We start from the raw sequence: 25,095 nt of genomic DNA, 5'->3' as shown, positions 1-25,095 counted from the left end.
TTTGAATGTAGTCCTTCTTTGTTAACTTTATCCATATCAGACATCCATTTCAGGCTGAAAGTCAGCTGTTCTTAACTGATGTTTTAGTAAAGACAAGCTAATTTTTAGAACACGTAGTGATAAATGGTGATATCAAGATGATGGTTTAAGGAAAGTGCATTGTAGATGGAAGCATGGCAGTGACACCACATTTATTGGAATCCAAGACTAGTATTTTTTTCCCTCAGTCACCATTTGGGGAAGGGGGAAGGAGCCTTGTCTTGGATTCAAGTACTGGCCTGGGGTAAGCAGCAGTCAGAGCTGAGCCACTAACTATGTCCAGGCTGGGATGGCTCATGCAGCAGGGAAGATCGCGCAGTGGGGGAGCACACAGGGGAGACCATGCAGTCTACGTATCCTCTTCTCCCCCCCCCTCCCCCCCCAATGTTGTTTACCTGCTTGAATGTGACCTGGCTCAGAGCTGCTGCTACTGACTGCCCTGGAGCCAGAGGTGCCGCAGAAGGTAAGCAGCAGGGGGCTAGGGTTGGGGGGACACAGATGGCGCTCTGGCTTCCTGCTCCTCCCCCATCCCCCCAAATTTCGAAGTTGCAGCGGTAGAAGAACTGAATTTAGAATAACCTACTAATTATAATTTTCCATTTATAGTATCTAATTATTAGGAAGTTGTCTTAAATTCAAAATCATCCTGGATTCAGGTAAATACAGGATTCATGTAATGTATAATATGTTTCTGTATAAGTTTTATAACAACATCTCAATCAATAAGAAGAAAGTACCTTGGTAATTGTGTACACAGACCTTATACGTTTCCCCAGAGGATGATGAATTAGTTTCAAACATCTGCAGGAAAACCTGCCATTTTCCCTCTATTGCTTACTGCCCTAATCCTTGGAGGACCTTCTAACGCTGTCATGGAAGCCTGCCAGAGGCTGTTGATTACATTTCTTCTCCCCATCAGCTGTATAAATATTTACTGACACTCCCTGCCTCCCGAGTTATCTTACCTTTTGTACTTTGCAATAGGCCGGAGACAGCTCTGAAGCCTTTCAGCTGAACCTTGGGTGACAGATAAACAAAGTTCAAGGGAAAGTAGCTTAGCAAAAAATCTGAAGAACATAATGGGTTTGACAGAGCGCTTGTTGAAGCATGTGTTCCTAATGAACTTACAGCTTGACCTGTGCAGTTACCGTGACTTGTATAAAGGAATATGATGATCAATATATTGCCACTAACCCAAGATGCTGATAGGATACCAGTGAAAATTTTGCATAGACCTGAACACGTCCCATAGATCCCATGTCCCGACACATTACACAGATCGCGTCCTCTGAGATCTTCCCTCATGATTTGGTCTTGTGCCAAGTCACTTGGGTTTCTCTCTTCATGTAGGATTTCCACCCCACCCCCAACCTCCACATCTTCCCATGTAACTTGCTGGTAAAAGGGCTGCCTCCCTTGAAGCGGGTGGCCTTGATATCCATCATGTACTGAAAACTATTACCAGTCTGTAAGAATGGAGCTGCTTGCTTCTTACTCTCACTGGATTTAGTTTAGTACAAAGTGCTGAACATAACATTTTTGTTTAGAATTAAGCATCTGTCTCATATTGTATTTTTAAGTCAGCTTTTCAGACTTGTTTTGAAATCTACTGACTCTTTCTTCTGATCCTTGTTCCCCTTGTACCAATTAATCATACCAAGAGCCTATTTTTAGTTTTTTGAAACCCCTAAACTTGGCTAAGGGCCAAGTTGAATTTTGGAAAGCTGCTCTAAATATCTACCTTTGAAAAGGTAAGTCATTCTTCCAGGTAACATTTGGGGCTTAAGCACATTGAGGCTACTTTACAGTTCGATATTAATCTTGGTGGTCTCTTGCAATACAAGTTAAAAATCTAACATATGTTTGATTTACTGTTCAAAATAAGAATTGAAAGATTGCTAGATGTGTACCTATTGTAGTGTGTCATAAAAAGTGACACAACGAATTGAGCTTGATTTTCTTCAAGGCTCTGGAAAGCTGGAGTGTACAGCATGAGCTATAAGGGGACTAGTTTCAACAACGTAGAGTTTGAAGATTTAAAATGGTTTTAGTTGCTAAATAGGTGTCTGTCTGTAATTTGGCAACCTTCAGCTGGAGTGCTGGGCTAATACTTACTTGGGAAAAGCTCTTACTTGCATTGGCATGACTGCAGCATTGTAGTTATACCAGCATAATTTAAATACTTGTTCTAGAATAAAACAATCACCTGGTTACATTACATCATTTCCAAAGCAAATTTATATTCTGTCAAAGAATACATAAGTGTTGCTATAAGTATCCAAGTGTTAACAGAATAACTATAGCAGCTTAACTCCTTGCTGTCAGTATAACTTTTTCCTGTAAACAAGCCCTGACTCTCACAGCAAACTAGTTTGGTTAATTTGAGGATCTTTGCCTCAAGATCTGCATGCAGCATTTGACCCTCAGCTCCCTAAGCTCCACCCGTCAGCACAGAAACATATCAATGTTTCCTTCCTGTGGAGGAGTTGCAATTGAAATCCAAAAAAGCTGTCAGACAAAATAGAAGGCAAGTACTTTTTGCTGAAGTTCTCAAACAAGGCCAACATGGAGATGAACTTACGTCTGTTCAGTTTCTCCACAGCAAGCTCCTCTTCAAGAAAATGGGACAGAAGGTAAACAGGAGTCGATTACATTTAAGTCATGCTTTTCATATAAATTTAACAAAAAATTCAGATGTGGCTTCAGTTTTGATTGTGGATGAAATTTTCTCTCTTCATCATAGTTCTGTTAGTTCAGGACTTCCTCTCCCAGAAAAATGGCAAGACTTCCAAAGCTATATACTGAACTTGGGTTTGGATCCACTGAGAGCAAGTTATACTAAATCTACTTTTTAAAAGTTACATACTGGGTTTTCTGGTTATAGGACCCCCTTTTTTCGTCCATTCATAGAACCATTCAAAAACATACTCTACTTTATACCGTGTTAACCTATGAGTCAACCCCCTACCATCTTGACTCTTGTATTTGTGGTATTTTTGTATATACAATAAAAATATTCATTTTTAATGCATTTAACTCTTTAAGTCCTTTCTCTGGTTGTTTGAGTCTCCTCTGGGATTTTTTAAGGAGAATAAATAGTTCATAGTCTTCATCTGTTGTAAACCTATTCAGGGATAAAGCTTGTTTGTCCTAAAATTGAACCTAAAACTGAGATTGACTTGCATACAAGTTTGATTAACAACTGGAATACAGTAAGACTAGTCAGAAGCAGGTGGCTGGGTGAGGCATGGAAACAAGTGTCTAAATTGTACTTTTCCAAGCTACTTGGTAGTTATTGGATCCCTAGAAGTTGCTAAGAGATGCAACTATTGCATTTGTATTTCTTCCCTCTCCCCACCACCCCCTCCCCCTTGTTGATGGTGGTCACTTCTTGCTTTAGAAGGGTTTTTGGCCCTTTCCGTTACTTTGCCAGATGCTGTTTCAGAGCTAACAGAATAGGTACAGCATTCATAGCTGCTGCTAGTTCATCCTGTACCTTTGTATACATTTCCCTTGTACTTGAAGAATCAAAGTCCTGAGAGGGGTCTGTTCTGCTTGTGTGGACCCAGGCAACACAAGACAGACTTGTTCAAGAGTCTATCACTTTGTATGAGCATCAATTGCAAGTTTGAAGATAAACAGAACAGCAGAATTGTTTCTGGTTTTCCTTGACAGATTTTAAGCCCTGCAAATGAGACGCACAGTTTGAAGTGGGGCAGTTCCCACTGACTGGCTTTATCCTAAGGTCTCTACCACAGTCTTCTGTGAACATACTAACACTACTTTTACCAAGTCACCATAAGAACAGCAGTAAGCTACAAAATCCAAAAACACATGCTAGGCCTCCACTGTACAGCTATGAGAAGGTTGCACATAGACAGTTGCGACAGCAAATAGTTAAATCTATCCTCAGCTGGTGTCCTATTAAGGGGTAGTTATTACTTGGCATGACTGCAGCAAATATTGCACTGTCCAGCTCAGTACACAAGCCATCTCTATGTTGAACTGAATGTTTTTAAGTTGTAAACCAGCATTCAGCATAACTAGTCATTCCAACAAATTATATCAGGGCACTACTAATGCAAAACAAAACTGTGAAGTAAAAGGAACAGCATTATAAGGCTCTGAAGTTGTAATTACACACTTCCAAAAACACAAGCCATGAACTGTTTTCTTAATAAGCCCCTTTGCTACTGTAAGATAATAGGTAGTTCTCCTTAAATCAGGTACTCAAATACACTTACCTCCACTGAAACATGAAACCCACAAAGCTAAAACAATGACAACCTGTTGTGCTCTATAGTCATCACTTGGTATCTTGCTGACTCTATTATAGATTTGCCCTTTAGGAGCAGTCAGGCAAAGCAATGTGCTTTGCCTGGAGTGGCTTCTAGATTTCTGTTCCATGTGATCAGTGGAACAGTAATCTAAAAAACATTTTCATATAAAAGTATTTGTCATTTCAATACTCAGCAAATGGAAAGGTTTGGGGGGGGCTTGCATTCTCCTAAGATTTACCTCCAAGTGAAATAGACTGACTAAATGGGGATGGGAGGACCTAAATACCAGCCCCAAGCTCTTCTTGGGTTCACTCGCATCCATGAGCTACAGTACCAAACTTCACTCAGTAGGAGAAAACGGGATATTCTCACCCGGTCTTTTCTAGGACTATTTCACTCACATTGCTGCTTTCTGCCCATTTGTTTATGTTTTGTTTGTTCGTTACCCAGTAAAAATTGAAATAGCTACTTCAGCCTTCAGCTAGAAACAGCAAAAGAGCAGATTATTATTGCATTTACATATTCAGGGCCCTTGACTTTTTACATTATTCTTTTTATACAGCTTCAGCAGAGTCTAATGCTTGTTGTATATTAGGTGTATTGCTGCTATAAGCAGACACACTGAAGATGAAGGCCTGAAGATTTGTAGGAAACTACATTTGCCCACATTCTTCCCAAAAGTGTATTACTATTTCCACTGTGCTAAGAGGCTGGCACCTTGGGTAGGATCTCATTAACACTCACTAGTTGCTAGTCTTCTAGCACAAAACGCAGTGTTTGTGTCGCTGTCCAAGCCACTTTTCATTTTATTAGGGAATCTCAACCAAAAGATTATCTCCATGTAGTCTAAAAACAGTCTGGTGTATACTCAATCCATTTCTATAAGTTAAGTCCACTTCTGTAACTAAGCTGCTGGTTTTATCAGAGCAGTAAATGACAGTCCTTAAACTTGTGCATCCCTTTACTGTGATGCTTGAACAAGGTTACATGGTTCACTTATAATTTCTAGCTCCTGCTCTCAAGCTACTAGCCTGACACTATTTACCCTAAAGCTATTTCAGTAGAAGAGACTGGGCAGTACAAGTGTTTAAATATTTCCCTCTTTAAACACTGACTTATAAATTCAGGTGTTATTACTACCATCCCAGTCTAAAAAAATGGAGGCTCAAATATTCTCAGAGTATATTAAATGTGACCATTGTACTAAGAAATAGTTTGGGAAGTCTGAGTTCTTTGGGAATGTTGGGGGTTTTTTTTGTGTGTGTGTGTGGTGGGGGGTTTTTTTTGGGGGGGGCAGTGTTCAAATCCCCCTTTGAAACATAAAAGCTGACATTCTCTCAATTTTGAATTATGGAAACATAATAAAGAAGTTTTTTCATTGCAAAGAACTCAGAAAGATCACGGCTGCTCAGACGCTATGCATTCTTGTTGGAAATCTCTGGGTTTATCGTGTGAACTGCAAGTAGATGTTTGTAGATGTTTGTACACCTAACAGTGTTAATATTGCATGGCACCCTACTTCAGAATCACTGCACCACCCTAAATCATCTTATTGGACAATATATATATATATATATCAGCAGTCTCTCAGTCAAAGATGATTGTCTCCAATAGAAAGGAGCTCCTTGATATAGGAAAATCAGCCTGAGCAGTTCTTGATTATAGGGTTTTTCCCACTGGTGTAGTTCTTGGGAGACCAGTCTAACCACAGCATGCACTTAAAGGCACTTGTTCCAAGGCTTGTTCTGAATGATTTCTGAGCACTGCTGTTTGGAAGCAGGCTAGATTCAGGGAAATTGAATACTGCCCGTAATAAGTAAAACCAAGTACTGAGGCTGCAATCTAGAAACTTGGGCCTCCTTGCTGTCCAGACTCATTTACATAAGAGACAAAAAAAGAGTTACATTTCTGAGCGTGTATTAGAGACTCCTTCAGACAAACTAGTAAAAGGTAAGTAGGAGGAAGATGCAGTATTCTAATCTTATTTTTCTTCTTTTGAAAGACCAGGTAGCTCAGATGCTACTCCCACACATGAAGAGGCTTTTTTCAGTGCATTTGTGCAAAATAAACTGTAAAGCTGCATAAGGCATTTGAGTAACATTGTGACAAAGAGTTTAGTAAAATTTAAAGAAAAACGAAAAGGATAAACAGGATTGTACAGCAAATAAAGCTTTATTTAAAATTTTTGCTAGGGGTGTAAACACATATGCGTCAGAGCCTAAGGCAGTCTTTCATTGAGAGGCTTCTCTGCGATAGACACATTATTCTGTAATGGACATATTCAGGGTGTTTGCTTCTTTCATGATGGTTCCTATATTCCCAGTGAGATTGGAACCAAGGGAGATAGCACTGTGCAGCAACATGGAAAGGAAAGGAGGAAAAGGTGATCCACCACACTGGGACTCATCAGGCTACTGACTTGTTCTAGGAGGAAGAGTTACATCCACTGCAGGTGTAGCATTTTTTAAATCTATATTTCCATGCCCACACTGACTTAGTTTCCAGTTGCAGTCCCTTTTAAATAATAGCTTTCTGCAAGAAAAAACTGCCTTCACAACCATTGCTATACTTTTGACTGACTTTGTACTGTTTAAAAAATACAATCACTTAAGGGAACGCCACCACAAGTAACTTCTGTTCATCCATGAAAAGTTTTTAAGCAGCATGTGTTGCCATTTGTTATATTAATTGCTGAGACAATGCTTGAAGAGGAATCTTCACTACCCAGCAGGGATTCTCTCTCCCTAATGTGCTTTGGGAAGGCAGGAATTAACTCTCAGCCATTTGTGCAGACTCATAAATTAATTCTGTTAACCATTTCAAACAAACCATTAGAAAATACCTCTCCCTCGTATCTAACAGTGCAACCTATGGTGAGATGCCATACAAAAGATTTTTCATCCTTTAGTACAGCATCTAACTTTTGTTACATTTTTTGCTGAGGAACAGAACAAGTTCATTTTGTTAGTAGAGCTGGCGTATGCAAGTTAAGAAACTAACCAGTTGCTCTAATGTCATCTTCAACAATACTACTAAGCAGAATGAATCAGAGTTGCATGTAATAAATTCCTGTCTGCTATTTCCATCTTGTGTTTACCCAGCTTAGTATATAAGAGCTACTTGCATTGAAGGCTTCCTTTTTCAGAAACATCTGTGGCTTAGACAAGTCTTTGTAAGTGTGGAAGAGCCTGAAGTCCTTCAGTTCTAATTCTTTGAGGAGGCTGTACCAGTATCGAACCACAGTGCTGTCATTGCCGCTAACCTCAAATCCAGGCCAATGAATGTGGACTTCAAAGACCAGCTGTCCTATCTGTTCAACAATATCTTCCAGGATCAGGTTTTCCAAAATTTTCCACTCAGCACTCTCCATATCTGCCCTAAGGATATCAATCTGTAACAAAATTAGTTACTACATGAAAAATGACTTGGCAATTACTGGTGATAACAATGTCTGGAAGTGGCTTATTCAGTTTTACAATACACTTAATTACTCTTCTGTAGAGTTGCTTTTGTTTAAAATCCCAGAACCTCCTAGGGGCAAAACAAAGCTTCAAGTCTCATAATTGTCTGTTCACAGCAACCAACCACCCCCAAATCCCCATGTGAAATGAGCTGTACTGAGATTCTGATGAGATTACTAACGCAGTCCTCCATATCGCTGGGGTTTGTTAGCCCTTTACAAATACTATGAGTGCCTAAAGCCTGAGATCAGAAATACATGCTGCTAGGAAAAGAGCTCTAAAATCCTGCTTTTCTTTTAATATTTCATTTTAAGAAATCATGCAGCCTCAACCAATTACCGACTGAAAAAGCACCAGTACCTGTGACCCCAGCTAGGAACCCAGGTAGTACTGTATTAGGTACAATGCACAGTAGTGTACCTGATGGGGGACAACAGGGGCAGCAGCCCTGGGTGCTAGCATTGCAGCTGGGGAAGAGCACAAAAATAGCTGCTCCTGCTGGTGATTGGTCATGCCATTACTGCCCTGTTACGATTTTGTTCATATACACCAAAATTATTTCTGCCCCAAAGAGATTCCACTGTAAGCCGATAAAAACAGGCATCTGCATACAGACAAGTAAAGCATAAGCTTTCATTGAGCTGACTACCATACTCAGCTCGTGGCTTGTGACCACAGCTTCTTAGCTATTGTCAAGGGTTTTGTAGGCATCCCATAGATAGCAGTTACAAGGGAAGTTTCAAAAGGAGGATAATGTGACTCCAGAATGTAATGGGAAACTTCTTCTCCCAAATAAGATAGCAAGACTGTGTAGAGGCGTTTCAGGGAAGGTGAAATTAATGTGCCCACTGTGATTGACAAAAATACAGCTACCTTATTTGGGGGGCAGGGGGGGGGTTAATATATAAGAAAAGTAAGGATGTAATCAAGGTCCTGGCCTCTCCTCCTGCCCATACACAATACAATCTTCCATGTTGCAAGATGGAAGGTTATACTCACAAGCTAAAGGCAAACTTCACTCAGTAGGAGAAAACGGGATATTTTCACCAGATCTTTTCTAGGACTATTTCACCCACATTGCTGCTTTCTGCCTATTTGTTTATGTTTCTACCCAGTAAAAACAGAAATAGCTACTTCAGACTTCAGTTAGAAACACCAAAAGAGCAGATTAATATTGCATCTACATATTCAGACCCCTTGACCTTATTTTATTCTTTTTATACAGCTTCAGCAGAATCTAATGCTTGTTGTATATTAGATGAGCCATAGCAAATAGAGTCCATGTTGAGTCCATGTTGTGAAGAGATGAAGTTATAGCAAATGAGTAGGTTCCAGTTAACAGGCATGGACTGATGCAAGTATAACCAGAATGCTTCAAAGAAGTTGCAGTTGACTTGTATATCTTTAGATCACAAAAAAAGGAGGGAGTCAAACACTTGACCTTGAAACTGCTTACCCAATTGCCCAGATCAGTTCTGAGCCCCACTTTGCCCTGCTGCCAAGTCAACACTCCAAATTTTTACTGTCAAGCAATGTCACTTGGGAGATAGGCAGAAGAGAGATTCTCACTAAACTACCTCCGCAGTTCAGTTAACTCCTATTAACAAGGTCCATGTACCTAACGGCGTATAAGGAAATGGTTTCTCTCTTCTGTTAGAGCCACTTCTTTTGCTGGTATAAGCTGCAACTCTACCAGAGGCCTTTCCTGGTACAATACCACTGCCAGTGCTTTGGTAGTACAGACTAGCCCTGTGACTCCTACATACACTCTGCCCTAGACGTTAGGGCCAGTCACATATTTTGCATTCAAGAACTTGTACATTCAGTTTTTTTCTGCAGCATAACTGGCACTTCACTGAGGAGAGGCCTCTAACAAGAGCAGCAGGAGCACTGCAATTTAGGAATGAGATGTGCAGGCAAAACTGTGAGGGGTCTTGCACAACTGTTGTCTTTACTATGGTTTGGCTATAGGAGGTACAATTTGCCCTTCACTTTCCCAGGCAATAAATTCATTCAAAAATGTAAACAAATACCTGACAGCTTACTAAGGCTTGAAAGCAGTTCTAGGATTGTAAAGCGTTTGGCCATCAGTATTTACAAGATAATATGCATATATGGAATACTGCTTTCCCCTGAAGACTTTTTATTCCTGCTTTCGTTCACCTTTCCTCTTACCAGAGACTGTCAGACAGTGGTCTCTGATGAACAAGACCAAACTGTAAGGCTTGGACAAATCACATGAAGAGGTGGTTATAAGTAGTGTCCAAATCATTTCAAGTATAATACATACTGGGTATTATACACAAGATGCTAATGGTACAGTAGCCTAATTCTACTGCGCAGCAGCATGGAGGGCAAAACCCATGCTAATACGCTACTGTGCAGTAGTATTAGGCTACTGTGCAGCAAGCATCACTAAAAAGTCATGTGCCATCGCTACTGTGCAGGTAGTGCCGATTACTATACATTGATTTACTACTTGGTTATGCAACTACTAAACTTAATGCGCAGTAACTACGGAACACTAATGAACATGTAGACGCACCCACTGGCATGCACTTTTTAATCTACTTCTAGTTCATCCATCTTCTCAATTGCCTTTTTCTATATATTCCAATGTCAAAGAGGGCAATGGAATTAACCAGCACATTTGTAACGTCAGTATACAAAGCCATGCATAAGGGATAGGCAGTTGGGATTGAAAATTAAGCTATACCCAGTTCATGACTACAGCAATTTTCTAGTCTTTAGGGTTGCTATGGTTACATATTCCATTACTGCAGTTTCACCGAAAGACACTTACAAGGTCCCTGCATGCACTGTATGCTTACAAACAACAGTTTGAACCTTTCTGGGAAAATAGCAATACTGATCAGGCCAAAAAGAAAAAGATATTTCCTCTGCCCATTGAAAAGATATGAAGAAATATACTATCTACATTCTGCTAGAATGTTTTAGTAAGTGCTTTTGAAAAAAAACGAAAGGACTATCTTCCAGCATGAAAGCCTTTAGATGCTTTTCAGGAGTAACTTTAAAGCAATCTTTTCACTTTATATAAAAAAAGGACTTGAGTGGAGCTTGTCATCATTTATGTGAGAAATTCAGTGTCTTCACAAGTAAATCCACAGCTGTGGATTTAGGTCTTTAAAAAAAAAGGATTTCTTGGACAAGGAAGAGACATGTGTGCTCCTCTCAAGTGTCCATATGGTAATCTTTTTTCTTTTCTTTTTTTTTGGCAGTTCAGTTTGTGCTGTCATATTGGCACAATTTTTTTATTCCATTAACTCTTAAGAATATTTGTGTTCCCAGAATTAAGCTACTGCAACTATTAAACTCCAAAAATGAACGTGCAGCTGCAGTTTGCAATAGGCAGATGAGGTGGCTGCATCTTAGCAGCCAAGACCCAGAAAGGAGCTTCTGTGAGCTCATTTCCAGGTCACATAACACCGTTCTATCAAGGGCTTTGATAAAGCCCCACACATGCTTTATGCAATTGAAACCACAGTAAGGGAACCTAATGAGATGCTAGCCCAAGTCCTATTGCTGTTAATGGCAAGACTCTCTAAGATCTGAATGCCACCTGAAAAGACTTAAAAAGGAACAGTGCCCAGGCATACAGACATGAAATGTTCCTTTTTTCTTCTTCCCTGGTTCTGTTGCCCTCCATCTTTTTTTCTAATTGGGATGTTCCTTGCAAGTGCAGCTCTAGAGTGCTGTAGACTACACCACATCAGGCCAGGCCAAGCACTGCTGCTCTCCTGGATCCTCAGCTGATACCCAGGCTGGTCCTAGGAGGCTCAGACTGGGCAACTCACTTGATACCCAGGGGTCTGATTTCCTTCTGAAACAACAAGCACTAGATTGGTGGGAGGGAAGGGCAGAATGGGAAGGAACAGAGGAAGCAGATTGATATAAAGACTGGAAAAGGCGGCTGGTAGGAGAGGTAAACTGGCACCAGCAGGATTCAGACAATGGAGACCAAATTTGGACTGGCTGGGAATGAGGTTAAGGCTAGCAGCTGGCTTAGGACTGGCAGCCACAGAGTAAAATTGGATCCAGGGAAGCGGGGAAGACAGAATAAGGGACACTGAAACAGGCTGGGTAAGGAGGTGTGGGAAAGAGAGCTAGTGGGACATCCAACGAGAATTCAGAGCATGGAGGGAGGACTAGGAGTAGGGGCCTGTCAGACTGTAGAGAGTGAGGTTGGATGATGAACCCAAAGTAGACTGGGAGCCAGTAGAGCAGCGACTATGGGGGGAGTAGACCAAATGGGAGCCACACTCACAGAAAAAAAAAAATTTAAGGAATTTGAACCGGCTGGCCCAAGAAAGTGAAGATATTTAACTGCTGTCCTGGAGAAGCAGATAACCCTGGCTCAACAAAAGTTCCTAAGTGATGCTGGACAACTGTGCTTTATAGATATAGACCAACAAGACCAGTGTCCTGAAAACCAAGGGCACCTATACACGAGTGCAGAGGCTGTTTCGACATGCTGGAATTTGACGCGCTGGATCAATAGAGTCTGCTGGAGCGTGCCAATTGGCACACTCCAGCAGTCTCCTGCATCTCGTGTATCAGTGACCCTTCACTTAAAAATTGCAGTGAGGGCACTTGATCTAAAGCTCATTGAATGAGCTTCGGTTTAAGTGCCCCCGCCACCATTTTTAAGCACGGGAATGCTGATACACAAGGCATGGCAGTCCATTAAGTAGAGGACCTCTGATGCCCCCTCCAACACCCAAGCTTGTGTAAAAGTTCCCCAAATGTCTGATATTGGGAGCCCAAAATTAATGGATATTTTTGCTATCACCTCCAAGCCTGAGAGAAATCAGCACCTCACTTTAAATAGGGTTGTGGTGAAAATAAATGCAGTAACTTTTGTAATACACTGAAATACATGGGATGATCATCATCTGAAACTCCATGGAAAAGTTGATCATTCAATTTTCATAGTAAGGTTTCAATGCTGCACAATTAATAAGGCATGGGAGCACAAACTGAACAAAGTAGAATACTACAAAATATTGGGTTTATTAAGCAAGCACTCGCTCTCGAATATACTGAATATCAAAGATCCCATGTCAAAGATATTGTGTGATCATTTAATTAAAAATGGTGTGTAGCATTAGGGCAAAAGTGGCATGCAGACAACCTGTAACCTTGGGTTCAAGAGCACTTAAAAGTAAAAAAAACACATAATAATTTGAAAAATAACTGAATTATGAAGACCAGGAGAACACATCCCTTAACTAACTTTCAAGTGATGTATCAGGCAAGAGCACTATCACATTACAAATCCACACTTTAATATAATTATAGATAAGCTTGGATGTAACTATATAGGCTCCACATTCCTCTTATTATTTCAGCAGCAGCCTCAAATCCTTATTTACCCTAAACCAGAAAATACAATGAGATTGTGCTTGTGGTATGAGATTGAGAGCTACAGCATATGGGGTTTTAGGGCATCTGTAGTGGAAACAGGTAAGCAAGGTTGGGTTTTTTTCAGCTGCCATTGCAAGAGCAGCATGAAGCCTTTATGAACATGGAGCCTTGTCTTTCCAGCAAGGTGTGACCACTACATGATTGCCTGACAGCGCCTTAGAAACCACACAAACTTTATCTTGAGTAGACTCCTATAACTTTCACAGAGGGAGAAACAAATTATTTTTAAAACTTCTCAGAACAAAATGGTTTAATTCCCTCATCTTCCCCCCTCCACACACACGCAACAACAGAGTCTGACGTCCTTTATCAGGATAAGATTTACAGTTATTGTCAAAAAGAGTGAAAAACGCTGTAGCTGTGTTGGCTGAACAGCAGGCAGTCTGCACACTCTGTGATGCCTTCACAAGACTGACATGAAATATGGCGGTTAACCAATTTTTTCTGCAGTATAAAATGAATTGCCAAGCACAGTAACTGCTTCAATTAAACCCATACTGGAAAGATTAGGAAAGAACATGTGAAGCTAGCAGGGAATGCAAGGAACACACAGACCAGAAGCTTTTCTTCTACCATTCCATTTTTTTAGTGCTTTACATTGCTCAGATAGACTAAGAAAGAGCATGCAATCTTTGGTCATCTACCGCCTCTTCACATGTAACCTTGATTGCTCTGTGTTCTAAGTGCCCAAACACTGCCCCCTGCCCCCTCAAGTTTAGGCACCTTGATGGGACAGAGGTAAGTGAAAGTGCAGATCTGCAACAGTGAAAAACAGGAGCTCTATACCAAAGTTGGCTATAAGTTTTGTAAAGATTAAACTTAATGTCATGTCTGGAAAGTTGGCCACAGCCATAAGAAATGAACTGAAATCAGCTGGATATTTTGCTGCAAAGTGCTGGTGAAAGAGTTAAGAGGAAAACCCATATATACAGAGTTTGCATACTAACTGTTGTGTGCAACCAAAAAGAAATCAGGGAAAATAGATTACCTTAAGATGTGCACAATTCATGTGGTCTTCAGGGAAATTATAGCACTTTTTATGATGACTAGATTTCTTTTTTAAAAAATACAAAGCATTTTGTTCACTGTTAAACTTTTGATACCACTACTCTTTCCACAGGTTCTCTTTTTTGAGCAAAAGATACAAATTTGACTGAAAGAACTCAGGTTACTAGTAGAAATGGATTTCCCCTATATCTATCTATCTATCTATCAGATATAGCAGGGGTGGGCAAAATGCAGCCTGGGGGCCAGATGCGGCCTGCCAGGCCATTCTATCCGGCCTGTGGGCCCCTAAAAAATTTAGAAAATTAATATTTATTTGCCCTGGGCTGACTGTCATGTGGCCCTCAATGGCTTGCCAAAACTCAGTAAGCGGCCCTCTGCCCAAAATAATTGCCCACCCCTGAGATATAGCATATATCAGGCCACATTCTGACAACTGTGGTAGAGAAAAATGAGTTCTGAATGTTTTCGTCTCCAATGAGCTGAAGTCAAGATATGCTGCATCCAGCATCATGCAGCCCAACAAAGGATTTTTGCATTTGAGATTTGAAGTCTTTGAAGGGGTAACTCCACAAGACAAGCTCTGAAAGTGCCTTTTCGACATTTGTTGGTTTGTCTCAGCCCTTAAGCCTATCATCTAGTCATCCAGGCTTTCGAAGAAAACGTCAATATATGTGGCTGGTAGCTTCTATGACTCTGAAGTTAGATGGCTTACTGGGTCAATGTCTATTTCAAGTTATTTCCTATAAGCCCTAATTTCTACAGACAAAGCCAAGATTCAACATGTGGGTGCTGAAAAGTAGAGACACATATTTGATACTAAAGATTAAAACAAAAACCAGTCACTTTACCAGGGGTAAGCAAAATGGCAGATCTGGCTAGTGGCTGGTCTCCATTTCCCAGCAACCCCTACCCACATAGTTCCCAGCTGGCCTCCAGGCAGACCCCAGTGTCAGGTTTGACCTAGAAACCACTATACAAAGCCCAAGAAAAAGTCTCTGTTATGTAACTAATGCCCATCTGCAATGATAAGGAGGAGACAGTCTTAGATAAAGGAGGCTTGAAAACAAAAGCAGAATCAGAGGACTAGGGCAAAGAGCTAATTTAAATACTAAAAATCACACCCCTAGGTGGGGAGAAAGTATGCTAATGAAACATACATGTATGTAAATGAGATACATAGCTAAAACACAGGTATAGAAACATGCTCAGTAAAGAACTCCTTGCGTCACTCCCTTATAACCAATTAGCAAACAAGAATGCTTATGAAGGTCCAATACTCCTGTATAAAAGATGCTTAGAATTAAGAATCGGTGTGCTTGTTACGTGAAATTATTCCGCTTGCACCTTGTATTGCTAGCAATAAATCTTCTTTATACTTTCACCCCTGGTATCTTTATTGGCCTTTGCATACCGGGCACGATCCCAGACTTGAGCTGGGGCTCAACACCAGGAGCATAAGGCCGTGACAACACTGGGCCACAGAACCAGGGCTCTGCCCTGACCCCATGCTGTCACAGCCCATGCTGCCGGGCTCTCCATGGAGACCATCCTGGAGTGCAGACAGGGTGTGTGGCTAGGTGGGGAGCTGATCCAGAGTCGGGGCCAGTGCAGGGCCACAGCAGAGCCGCAATTCATCCCCGGCACACGGAACCCGTGCTTGTCACAGGGGCGTGCGGGTAGTGGATCGCAGTTCTGCCCTGGCCCCACGCTGTCACTGCCCCAAGATCCCGGGGTCTCCTCGACCCCACCTGCCTGTCTCGTCCCAGCTGTGGCCCCATCCCAGCCACATGCCCTGCCCATGCAGGTCCCACCCCCAGTGGTGGGTGCAGGGCAGATGGGCCAGGGTGCCTGGGCAGAGGGGCTGGGGCTGGCAGCAACAGCCAAAGGAGCCACCACAGCAGAAGCTGCTGGGACGTGGTGTCCATCACTGGCCAAATTCAGCCCACGAGTCAGACTTTGCCTATCCCTGCATCCCATTCTGATATTTAAAAAGTCCCTTAAAAATAAGTATGTGGAGCTGCAGACAAGATTTATTTATCTATCTCAAAAGTCTAAACAGCAACGAAAATCTCCTACTGTTCTACACTGAACAGTGTTTTCAGCTCAGAAACCTCTATTTACTGCTAGAAGCATGATCACATTTTCACGGCTGCTTACAGACGTAAAAAATAAATGTTTAAATGGCATTTTACTTTAAACTCTATACACCCCCAATTGCTGAGCTCAGCACATGCCCAGAAGAGGCATCGTGTTAGTTGGACGCAGCTCACCCAACATCTGTATAGATCGGGTGCTTCAGCCAGGCTTTTTTGGTACTTTTATCTAATAGCTGATTGAATCATTATAAAAATGAAGTCTTTAAGTTTACTGAATATTTAAGCCTCTTCAAGTAATACTGCAGTATTTACCAGTCATGCCCCCCCGCTTCCCCCCCAAAACAGAAACAAAACAACCCTTCTTCAAATACAGCGTATGAATAACTAAGGAAAGACTGTGGGGAGAGAAGTTTAAGCATCTAAGGCTTAGCATATACAGTACTCTGATTCAGTACCCTTGTAACAAGTAATGAGTTGCTTACAACTATGTGTCACTTCAAATCGCAGAGATGAGACATCAGTTTCCTTGATAATTTCAAGACTATCAGGGTTAATGGGGATTTTAAGATATGTGGTGCCCTCTGGATACCAGTTAAAGTTCCCTGTAGAAAAGAGTCAATTGAGAGTAAATAGGTGGAGGAAGCAACTTAGCTTGCAGCACTTCATCAGCATATGGAAAGAGTAGCAGAGAGAGAGATGGCAAATTTATTGCATGCCAGACAGATAGCATCCCTGCCTTTCAACAGGATCAGCTCTTCAGCATACGATGAGGACATACCAATGTTATTGGGTTGTTATTAGGTTGTGAACCTGCATGGAAGCATCAGTCTCAAACGGCCCTGCTGCAACATGGTGCTGGGCTAAGGAACCTTTCAGAAGAGAGAGAGAGAGACCCTGGCTGATCGCCTCTACTCCATAACAGCAACCTGACGAGACAAGGTCTATTCTTTACTGAGTGCCTTCTACTATCTGTATGCAGAATCTAATTTTAAGATGACCTCCGTAGACAGGGGCTCTGGATGCTCTTATATTTTGCCAACAACTTTCAAGGCAAGAAAGTGGACTCCCCTTTCCTTCCTTGTTATGCAATCTTTCATTATGCGTTCCCTCTTTCTTTTCCGTGCCATTCTTTTCCAGCCTGCTTTCTGCTCTCTCCACCTACACCAACAATTTGTGCTTTGAGACTCTTTTATCTCCTTGCTAAGTGCCATGTTCTCTCCCTTCACCAGGGCTGTAATCAATGATTGAAGGAATATTAGTTACCCTGTTAGCAAAGCTCAAGGAGTGCATGCTCTTCTCTTGACACCCCTTCAGACCATTTCTTTTTCCTCTGATCAATGCACAGAAGGAAAAGGATCTGCCTGGCAGCTGTAGACACACTGGGCTCTCAAGTTTCAGGTGGGTGAAACTTTAAGGGATGTCTTTAAAAAGGAAATTATAATCTTGCCATGAGAATCTTGAATGAAAAAGAACACTATATTTACAGCCTCAACACATTTTACAACATAAATTAAAATCCAAATATTGAGAATGCCTTATAGTAACGTCAAGAAAATTTAACCTTCCCTGATGGCGAACTATCAATACAGCAACAGTTTGCCCGGTGCCTTTAATGGTCCCCTGAAGGACTACCCTAGCTGAAAGAAGTATGTCAAACAGGGGAAGAGTCCATTAATAATGTCAATTATAGGTAAGTGTTCAAATGCCCCACGAACACTTTATCTATTTATTTCACTTAGAGAGCAATAAGAAAGAGAACTTATACTAGTATAACAAATGGCCATCTGAGACAGTTGCAGTGGAGATGCTAAAGGCTTTGAGAGCTCTTTCATTTTAAATCCTTTCTTCAGTGGATTATCTTAAACTGATATGTCTCCCACTTAGTCTTAATCTGGAAGCTTTAATTGGTGAAAAAATTGACAAAGTTACTTGGTCATCCACATTACCTCCCTGGACAAGAAAAGAAGTTGACAAAAACATTTTAACACCGTTTTGAATTAGCTGAAGATAACATTGTTTTCATGGACTCTCAGATGCTGTGGTCAGGAGGTTGTGACCTTCTCTCATATGTAGTCCTCTGTCCTATCACATAAGCCTTTGTCACTTGGACCACTGCAATGTTTCCATATGAACACTGCCTTGAATCAAATCATAAGCTACAGGAACACAGGAGATGGCAGTTTGCTGTGAGCAGAAAATAACTGCACTCTGGACTCTATTGGTTCATGGACAGGTTTTATGATAGCAGCATTTTATGGTAGAGTGCTGAAGGAGCTCGCCGAAGTCATTGTGGAACCCTTGGTGAAATTCTTCCAGAACTCATGGCACTCTGGAGAAGTCCCTGAGGACTGGAAGAGGGCCAATGTTGTGCCCATTCACAAGAAGGGCAGGAGGGAGGACCTGGATAACTATAGGCCAATCAGCCTAACTGCCATCCTATGGAAAATCCTAGAAACGTTCATCAAGGAGTTTATCTGCAAAAAGGTTGCAGAAGGTAAGATTCTGAATGACAGCCAGCATGGCTTCGTCACGGGCAGGTCTTGCCTTACCAACCTCAAGTACTACAGTTGCAGCCTCACCACGGCCAAATAAAGTGGGAGAATGATATCTTGGGTCTCATTTGAGATGCATCAGTATATGCAAGCCAGAGTTCTATTTGCTTTGCCGCCTGTGGCATGGCATTGGTGGCTCATGTTCATCTTGTGGTCAGTTGTGACCCTTGAGTCTCTTTCAGACGTAGTGTTAGCAAGTGAAGCACTGCCAAGCCTATAGGTATGATTTTCCTCCCGAGGTGGAGCACCTTGCATTTCTCTATGTTGAAGGTCATCAGGTTTGTATCTGCCCACCTTGTGAGCCTATCCAGGTCAGCCTGGATCCCCAACTTATCCTACAATGTAACCGCACTTCCCCTTAGTTTGGTGTCATCTGCAAACTTAATCAGTTAGTTTCTGACACCTGAATCCAGATCGTTAATGAATATATTATAGCAGGGGTTTTCAACTTTTTTTAGTCTGGAGCACTGCCACCTCCCAGGAGCAGGGGTGGGGTGGGGAAGCTTACCAGGCTGAGGTGAGAGCAGTGGCACCCCTCTGTGGGGCAGGGAAGCTCACCAGGCTGCTGTGTGGCAGCAGCGGCTGCTGCGTGTGAGCTTCCCCACCCACAGGGGGTGCCACTGCCCTCACCCCGCCCCTGCTCCTGGGAGGCGGTGGCTCTTCATCCCTGGCCACCCATCAAGATTAGCTTTTTCCTGGGTGTCGGTTGTCAGCTGCCCCATTTGATTCAGCAGGGGTCCAATGTTGCCCTTATTTTTCTTTCAACTTCCTATGTATCAGAAGAACGACTGTTTTTATTGTTCTTGATTCCTGTAGCCAGCCTGAGCTCGGTATCGGTCTTAGCTTTTCTGGTTTGCTCGCTACAGGTGCGGGCCAGTGATGCATAATCCTCCTTAAAGGTATTTCCCATCTTTTATCCCTTTTAGGCTTTTCTTTTAAGATTGAGGAGGTCCATGAGTTCCCTATTTAGTCAAGGGGGGTTTCCCAGCCCTTTTACTACCTTTCCTGCAAGCCAGAATAGACTTCCCATGTGCTTTTAGGATCGGGTTCTTAAGGAGTGACCACTCTTCTTGGACACCCTTCTCTGTCAGATTGTGATCACTGATCTGTCAGGGCCTTGACAACCAACCTCCTGAGCTTGTGAAAAAGTCAGCTTTCTTAAAGTCGAGGATTTCTGCGTTGCTGACTGATTTGCCAGCTTTGCGATGGATAAGGAAGGTGATTAGTTCATGATCACTGTCACCAAGCTTCCCTTCAATCCTCAGGTCACTCACTAGATCATCTGCTTTGGCCATAACAGTAGGAAATACTACTGCACCCTGACAGTAGGAAATTACCTTGACAGTAGGAAATACTAAAGGACAGAAACTGGAGCAGAGACAGGAACTGGGGATCAGGACTGGCTTTGTGCCAGCTTAGGAAGATGCTTCTAAAATGAAGTATATTATGTACCCAGAGTACAGCTATTTCACCAATCTTTGAATGTGGGGCAAGAGTCAATCAGGCAAGCTGGTTTTAACAGATAGTTTGCTTAGTACCACCTAGGCTAACTAGTCCACCAAGATGTCCAGTTCAAAGTTGATTTATCTCCACATCAATAGGGGAGATTTAACATCTCTCTTAGTAAACTATGGCCTGGCAGTCTCCTAGGAAGGAGGGAGCAGGATACACAGGTTTGAACTCCATCAGATTGAGGAAGGTATTGAACCCAGTCCTGAGTGTGCATCCTAGCTCCTAGGCAGCTATACCAAAAGTAGGCACCACAACCAGCAGTGCTAGCCATGTTTTCAAAGAAAAGTTTGAGCCCTACTTGGTTCTTTGAAAGAACAGATGTAGACACCTGGAAAGGATTCCTGATTCAGGCAACCAGGGAGAAGGGGAGAGATTTCAGAAACTGTTGTTAGTCTTTTCTGTTGGCTAGTTCCATCCTTGCTCACCAGGATTTTTGGCCAGCTTGTAGAGGCTAGTCTATGCAAAGCACTGCACAAACACAAGTTGACAAAGTCCCTTCTCAAAGGGTTTACTCACTCATATAGTCTAGCAAAAGAATGTTCTATTGTTTGACTTCTGTACAGAGAAAAAATGCCATCAGTTTTGCAATTTTGATGTTAGAAGCCAGGCACTGCTGGATGCCTTTGAGAGTGGATGTTTACTCAAAAGAATAAACACTGTACATTGGACCCTCAAGTCTCTTCATTAAAGCAGAACAAATATTTGGAGCTTGTTTATGCTGCTCTAGAATTAAGTGAGGGCAACATAACTTGCCGGTGTGCTAACAGAATGTAATGTTCTTGTTAAAGGTAGAAGTTAATGTCCCACTGTGCATTATAAAATGACAAAATAGCCCAAAGAGGAGCATTGAGGATAGGACATTTTCAGCACAAAGCAAACATTTAAGCAGAAAGTATTTAAAGTGCTTTCTTTGCCTGTTTGCTAAACCAATATTAAGCTTGGTACTGCAAATTGTACTGAGGAAAACCACACTCACCTTGCAGATATAGCTTCTCAACACACCTGTCCTACTGATACCAGTTCCCTGATTCAACCCAATCTTCTCTCTTCAGAATGAGCACTATGTGGATGCTGAAAAGGTCCAGAGCCCTACACCCTCAGCAGCCTAAGAGACTTCACCTTCCTGCTAGCCTGCTCCTCAGATGTTTTCTCAACCAAAGTGATTCACTGAAAGTAAAAACAGGAAACTAATCCTGAGTGCAAGTGTGCTTGGGGTCGGGGGGAGGATATTCATATAAAAATGTTATATATCATACATAAAAACTGCACCCATCAGGATATCAGTTTCCACTACTAGTGTGCTGCATATTGGATGACTTGAAAATTCTCAGGCACTGTAGAGGTAAGCTCATAGAAAAGTAGGATTGAAAGGGACCTCATGAAGTCATCTAGTTCAGCCCCCTGGCTACAGGCAGGAGCACCCTGACAAAGCATCGGATGAAGTGAGCTTTAGCTCGCAAAAGCTTGTGCTTTCTATATATTTTATTTAGTTAATCTAGGAAGGTGCATATCTATTCTGCCTTCAAACCCAGGGTTGAACCAGGGACCTTTAGATATTCAGGATAATACCCTCCCAACTGCACCATCTCTGCTCCTACAGATAGGACTTTCTTGGTCTAGATATATAGCCCCCTACACTTAAAGGCCTCTAATGTAGCTGGGAGGTCTGAGGCATCTGTGTAGCTGAGTGATCTTGATCTGCTATAACTCATACATAGTAGCCAAGCCAATACAATTCTTAAAAAAATAAAATCTCCCTTAGTGAAGCAATGTTAATTTCATTTCACTTCCTGTCTGAGTTACTGACTCTCCTATGTTGTTCCTCCCATTGCCAGCAGCTTTAGGTACATGCTCCAGCTGTTTATTCACGAAGAGCTGCAGGACAGCAGCATGTAGCAAGCAGATCTGAGGTGCACAACAAAGCAGCGCTTGAAAAGTCTTTCCCTATTTTCTTGCTGTCATACAAAGGAGGTGATATTGCATCTTGGAAGGGGGAAACCCATTTGTAGGCTTAAGCTATATGTTTTAAGTACAGATTTATTAGGGAAACTGGTGTAAATATTTGTTATCATCAAATGGTAACAGCAGAAAGAATTCCACAGCTGCGGTTTCAATATTCAAAGTTAGATGTCAGGATTTGGCAAGTGAGAGGTTAGAGGAAAGGGGGTCAGCTGGGGGCTTCTTGGCAACTACTATGCAAGTTTGATGACAAAATGAAGAAAGAGGGATAGCCATTGGGTTAGTGTCATTTATTTTAATAAAGAATTTGTTTATGTGATTTAGTCACTGACAGGACAGGAGGACAGGCTGGGAGTAAGCAGAGGGGGGAGATGAGGCTTGAGCATTTTGCTCTGTTTTTGTGTATGTTTTAATAAACCCAGTTTAATTTAATTTTAATAAAAGAAAGGAGGAGGAAAAGAAAGACCAGACTTTGTATTCCCAGCTCCTCAGCGTAAAAAACAATGCAGTAAAACAAGCAAACCAACACATTATTTCAGTCCCACTTTACACATCAAAAGAAGCAAAGAAAAGCTATAAACCCAATTCTTTAAAAAAAAGAAATCCTTTGCAAGTCACCTTTAAAAACCAATACTCAAATTAATTCTGTTCCAGCACTAAAATATTTTCTATACAATAAAGGATATTTTGCATTTTCTTCTCTTCGCAGGAAGAAGAGGTATTGGCCACGATGCCCCCGACCTACATTATTATAGCCATTAAAAAACATCCTTGCTCAGAGGTGTAACAAGTGGGTTTTTTTTGCCTTCAGCAGCTGCAGCAGTTGCCCTTGCACCAATCCCGTACCCCCCCTAAGTCAACACTCAGGACTGGTGCCCCACTCGCCCACCACTATTTATACTATTACCCTCACTACATGTAGAGGCATAGCAGCTCAGGTCTGTGCCCCGGGCAGGCAGGCAGTGCTGGCTCCTGTAGCAGTGCGATCAGCCACCACTGCTGCTTTTGCACCCCCACAAAGGTGACTCTTGGGGCTACTACCCTGGTTCCTCTCCCCATCCACTTACACTGCTGACTACATTCAAGACCTCTGTCCTAGCTAAAAGCCCCCTCTGTTTTGTTCCTGGTGGATACACTATTCTTGATGGCCTCATAAAGATTCAAGCAGGTAAACAAACAGAAAGGAGCTTCAAAGAGCTGAAACACATGAAAGGGTCTGAGAGAAACTCCCTTTAAAGAAACCCATTTGGGAGGAGCAGAGGGAGAGAAGATCAAGCAGTCTGCAAGGCTTTCACTTCAAGGGACATGAGATCACAAGTAAAAATAGGTTAGAAAGCATCACATTAGATCCAAAAGCACAAAAAACAGTCAAAACCAGCAGCTTCTTTAACACAGACATTCATGAGCAGTCACTGTCTCAATTCCTGACCACTTAAATAAATAAGCTTTATGCAGCTTATAGTTTAATGATGACAAATGTAGAAGGCTAGAGAACTGATCATGTTAAGCTGCAACTGGAAACACCTTCATCAATTGGCTTTCCAGTGAATTCATCATAACTGGACAAACAACATTTGCCAAGCAGTTGATCCTACACCGTATGGGGAACAGCGCTCAAGATGCATCCATGGTGCAACTTCAAAGAAGTTAGTAGTGTTACACAAGAGATAAATTTGGCCCAGCCTGCAAAACCTCAAAGGAAGTGAATGTGTGTCATGGGCAATAAGTCTTCCATAATCCATAAATCAAATTATAGTGCTGGAGACATGTTTATTGTTGGACCACATGCTTCCCAGTACTTTGGGATTTTTGCTTTAATGTGGTGACTTTAAAAATATACTGCCTTTACATTTTCTATCTAGCCTGCTACAAAGCAATTATTACTGGTGATCTCAATTTCAGTGACAAGCAGCGTGAAAATCAGATGTGAGAGCAGTAGGTTTATATGAGCTAGAGCGGTCCATGATGCAGAAATTAGTGGGAGCACAGCTAGTTTCCCAGGAGTGGAAAATTGATAGTAAACAGGTTTGTCTGTGACAGGACTGCCTGAGTAGTGTCACAAGCCCCACGAGTACCCCCGAATTGGATCAGCTACACAGTGAAAAAGAAAAAAGACCTAGTATTTGTCATGACCCAAAAGGCATGATTGTGTGTGTGCGCTTCGGCACCAGAATTATCCCCGTCAAGTTGCAGAGCATTGCACGGGAGAGTTTCCTGTAGCAGAGGAAACCCCGGTGCAGGGACCAGTTTCCCGCCTTTTCTGCAGCTTCTTTTGCAGAGTGCATTGCTCATGTTGCAAGAGGAATGCACGGTGCAAAAGAGTTCCCGCCACCGGTATGCAGATTTGTTCCCCGTGATTGGCTAGTGCTAAATTATTCACACGTGGCAACTAACGATTGGCCTGTTAGCCGTATAAGAGGCTTGAGCAGTTTCCGCCCAAGCCGAAGAGGACTCCACATCCATCTCGTGGGGACTCTGGGTACACGGCAGGGTAATAGAAACCCTGTGTGAGATCCAGAGGAGCGTGGCGGCCTGATCCACCGCCCACCTCTTCCCGTCTTCGAATGCAACTCTTATAAGACGTACTTACGATTTCTATTTTGGTGGCTCGTTCACCCAGAGCATCCGGAGCTCTGCACCTTGGAGCCTAGCAACTTCCACGAGACCGTCTGTGTTGTCTGTCTGTAACTGCAACTTAATCAAGCTTTCCAGCCTACACCACTGCCATCTCGGTGTAAGTAAA

General features: G+C 42.1%; 1 protein-coding gene across 2 annotated transcripts in view; it reads right to left on the bottom strand.

Moving 5' to 3' along the window:
• Positions 1–6,525: 6,525 nt before the first annotated feature.
• LOC102388586 (D-aspartate oxidase) overlaps positions 6,526–25,095 on the bottom strand; it is a 213,193-nt gene continuing 194,623 nt past the window's right edge. The window contains exons 6-7 of one of the 2 annotated variants that reach the window (XR_003093030.1): positions 7,320–7,710; positions 6,585–6,668 (exon numbers count right to left, since the gene is read on the bottom strand). Coding sequence is in view for 1 of the 2 variants with exons in the window: in XM_025198869.1 (XP_025054654.1) it covers positions 7,396–7,710 (315 nt within the window). In the remaining variant the exon portion in view is untranslated. Of the gene's footprint in view, positions 7,711–25,095 lie in introns of both variants that reach the window. The other variant, XM_025198869.1, reaches the window with a different exon arrangement.

Source organism: Alligator sinensis, unplaced genomic scaffold (genome assembly GCF_000455745.1).
Source record: "Alligator sinensis unplaced genomic scaffold, ASM45574v1 scaffold737_1, whole genome shotgun sequence".
In the NCBI taxonomy this organism is placed as follows: Eukaryota; Metazoa; Chordata; order Crocodylia; family Alligatoridae; genus Alligator; species Alligator sinensis.
The sequence above is the reverse complement of the archived record's forward strand: the minus strand, read 5'-3'. Positions and strand labels throughout refer to the sequence as shown.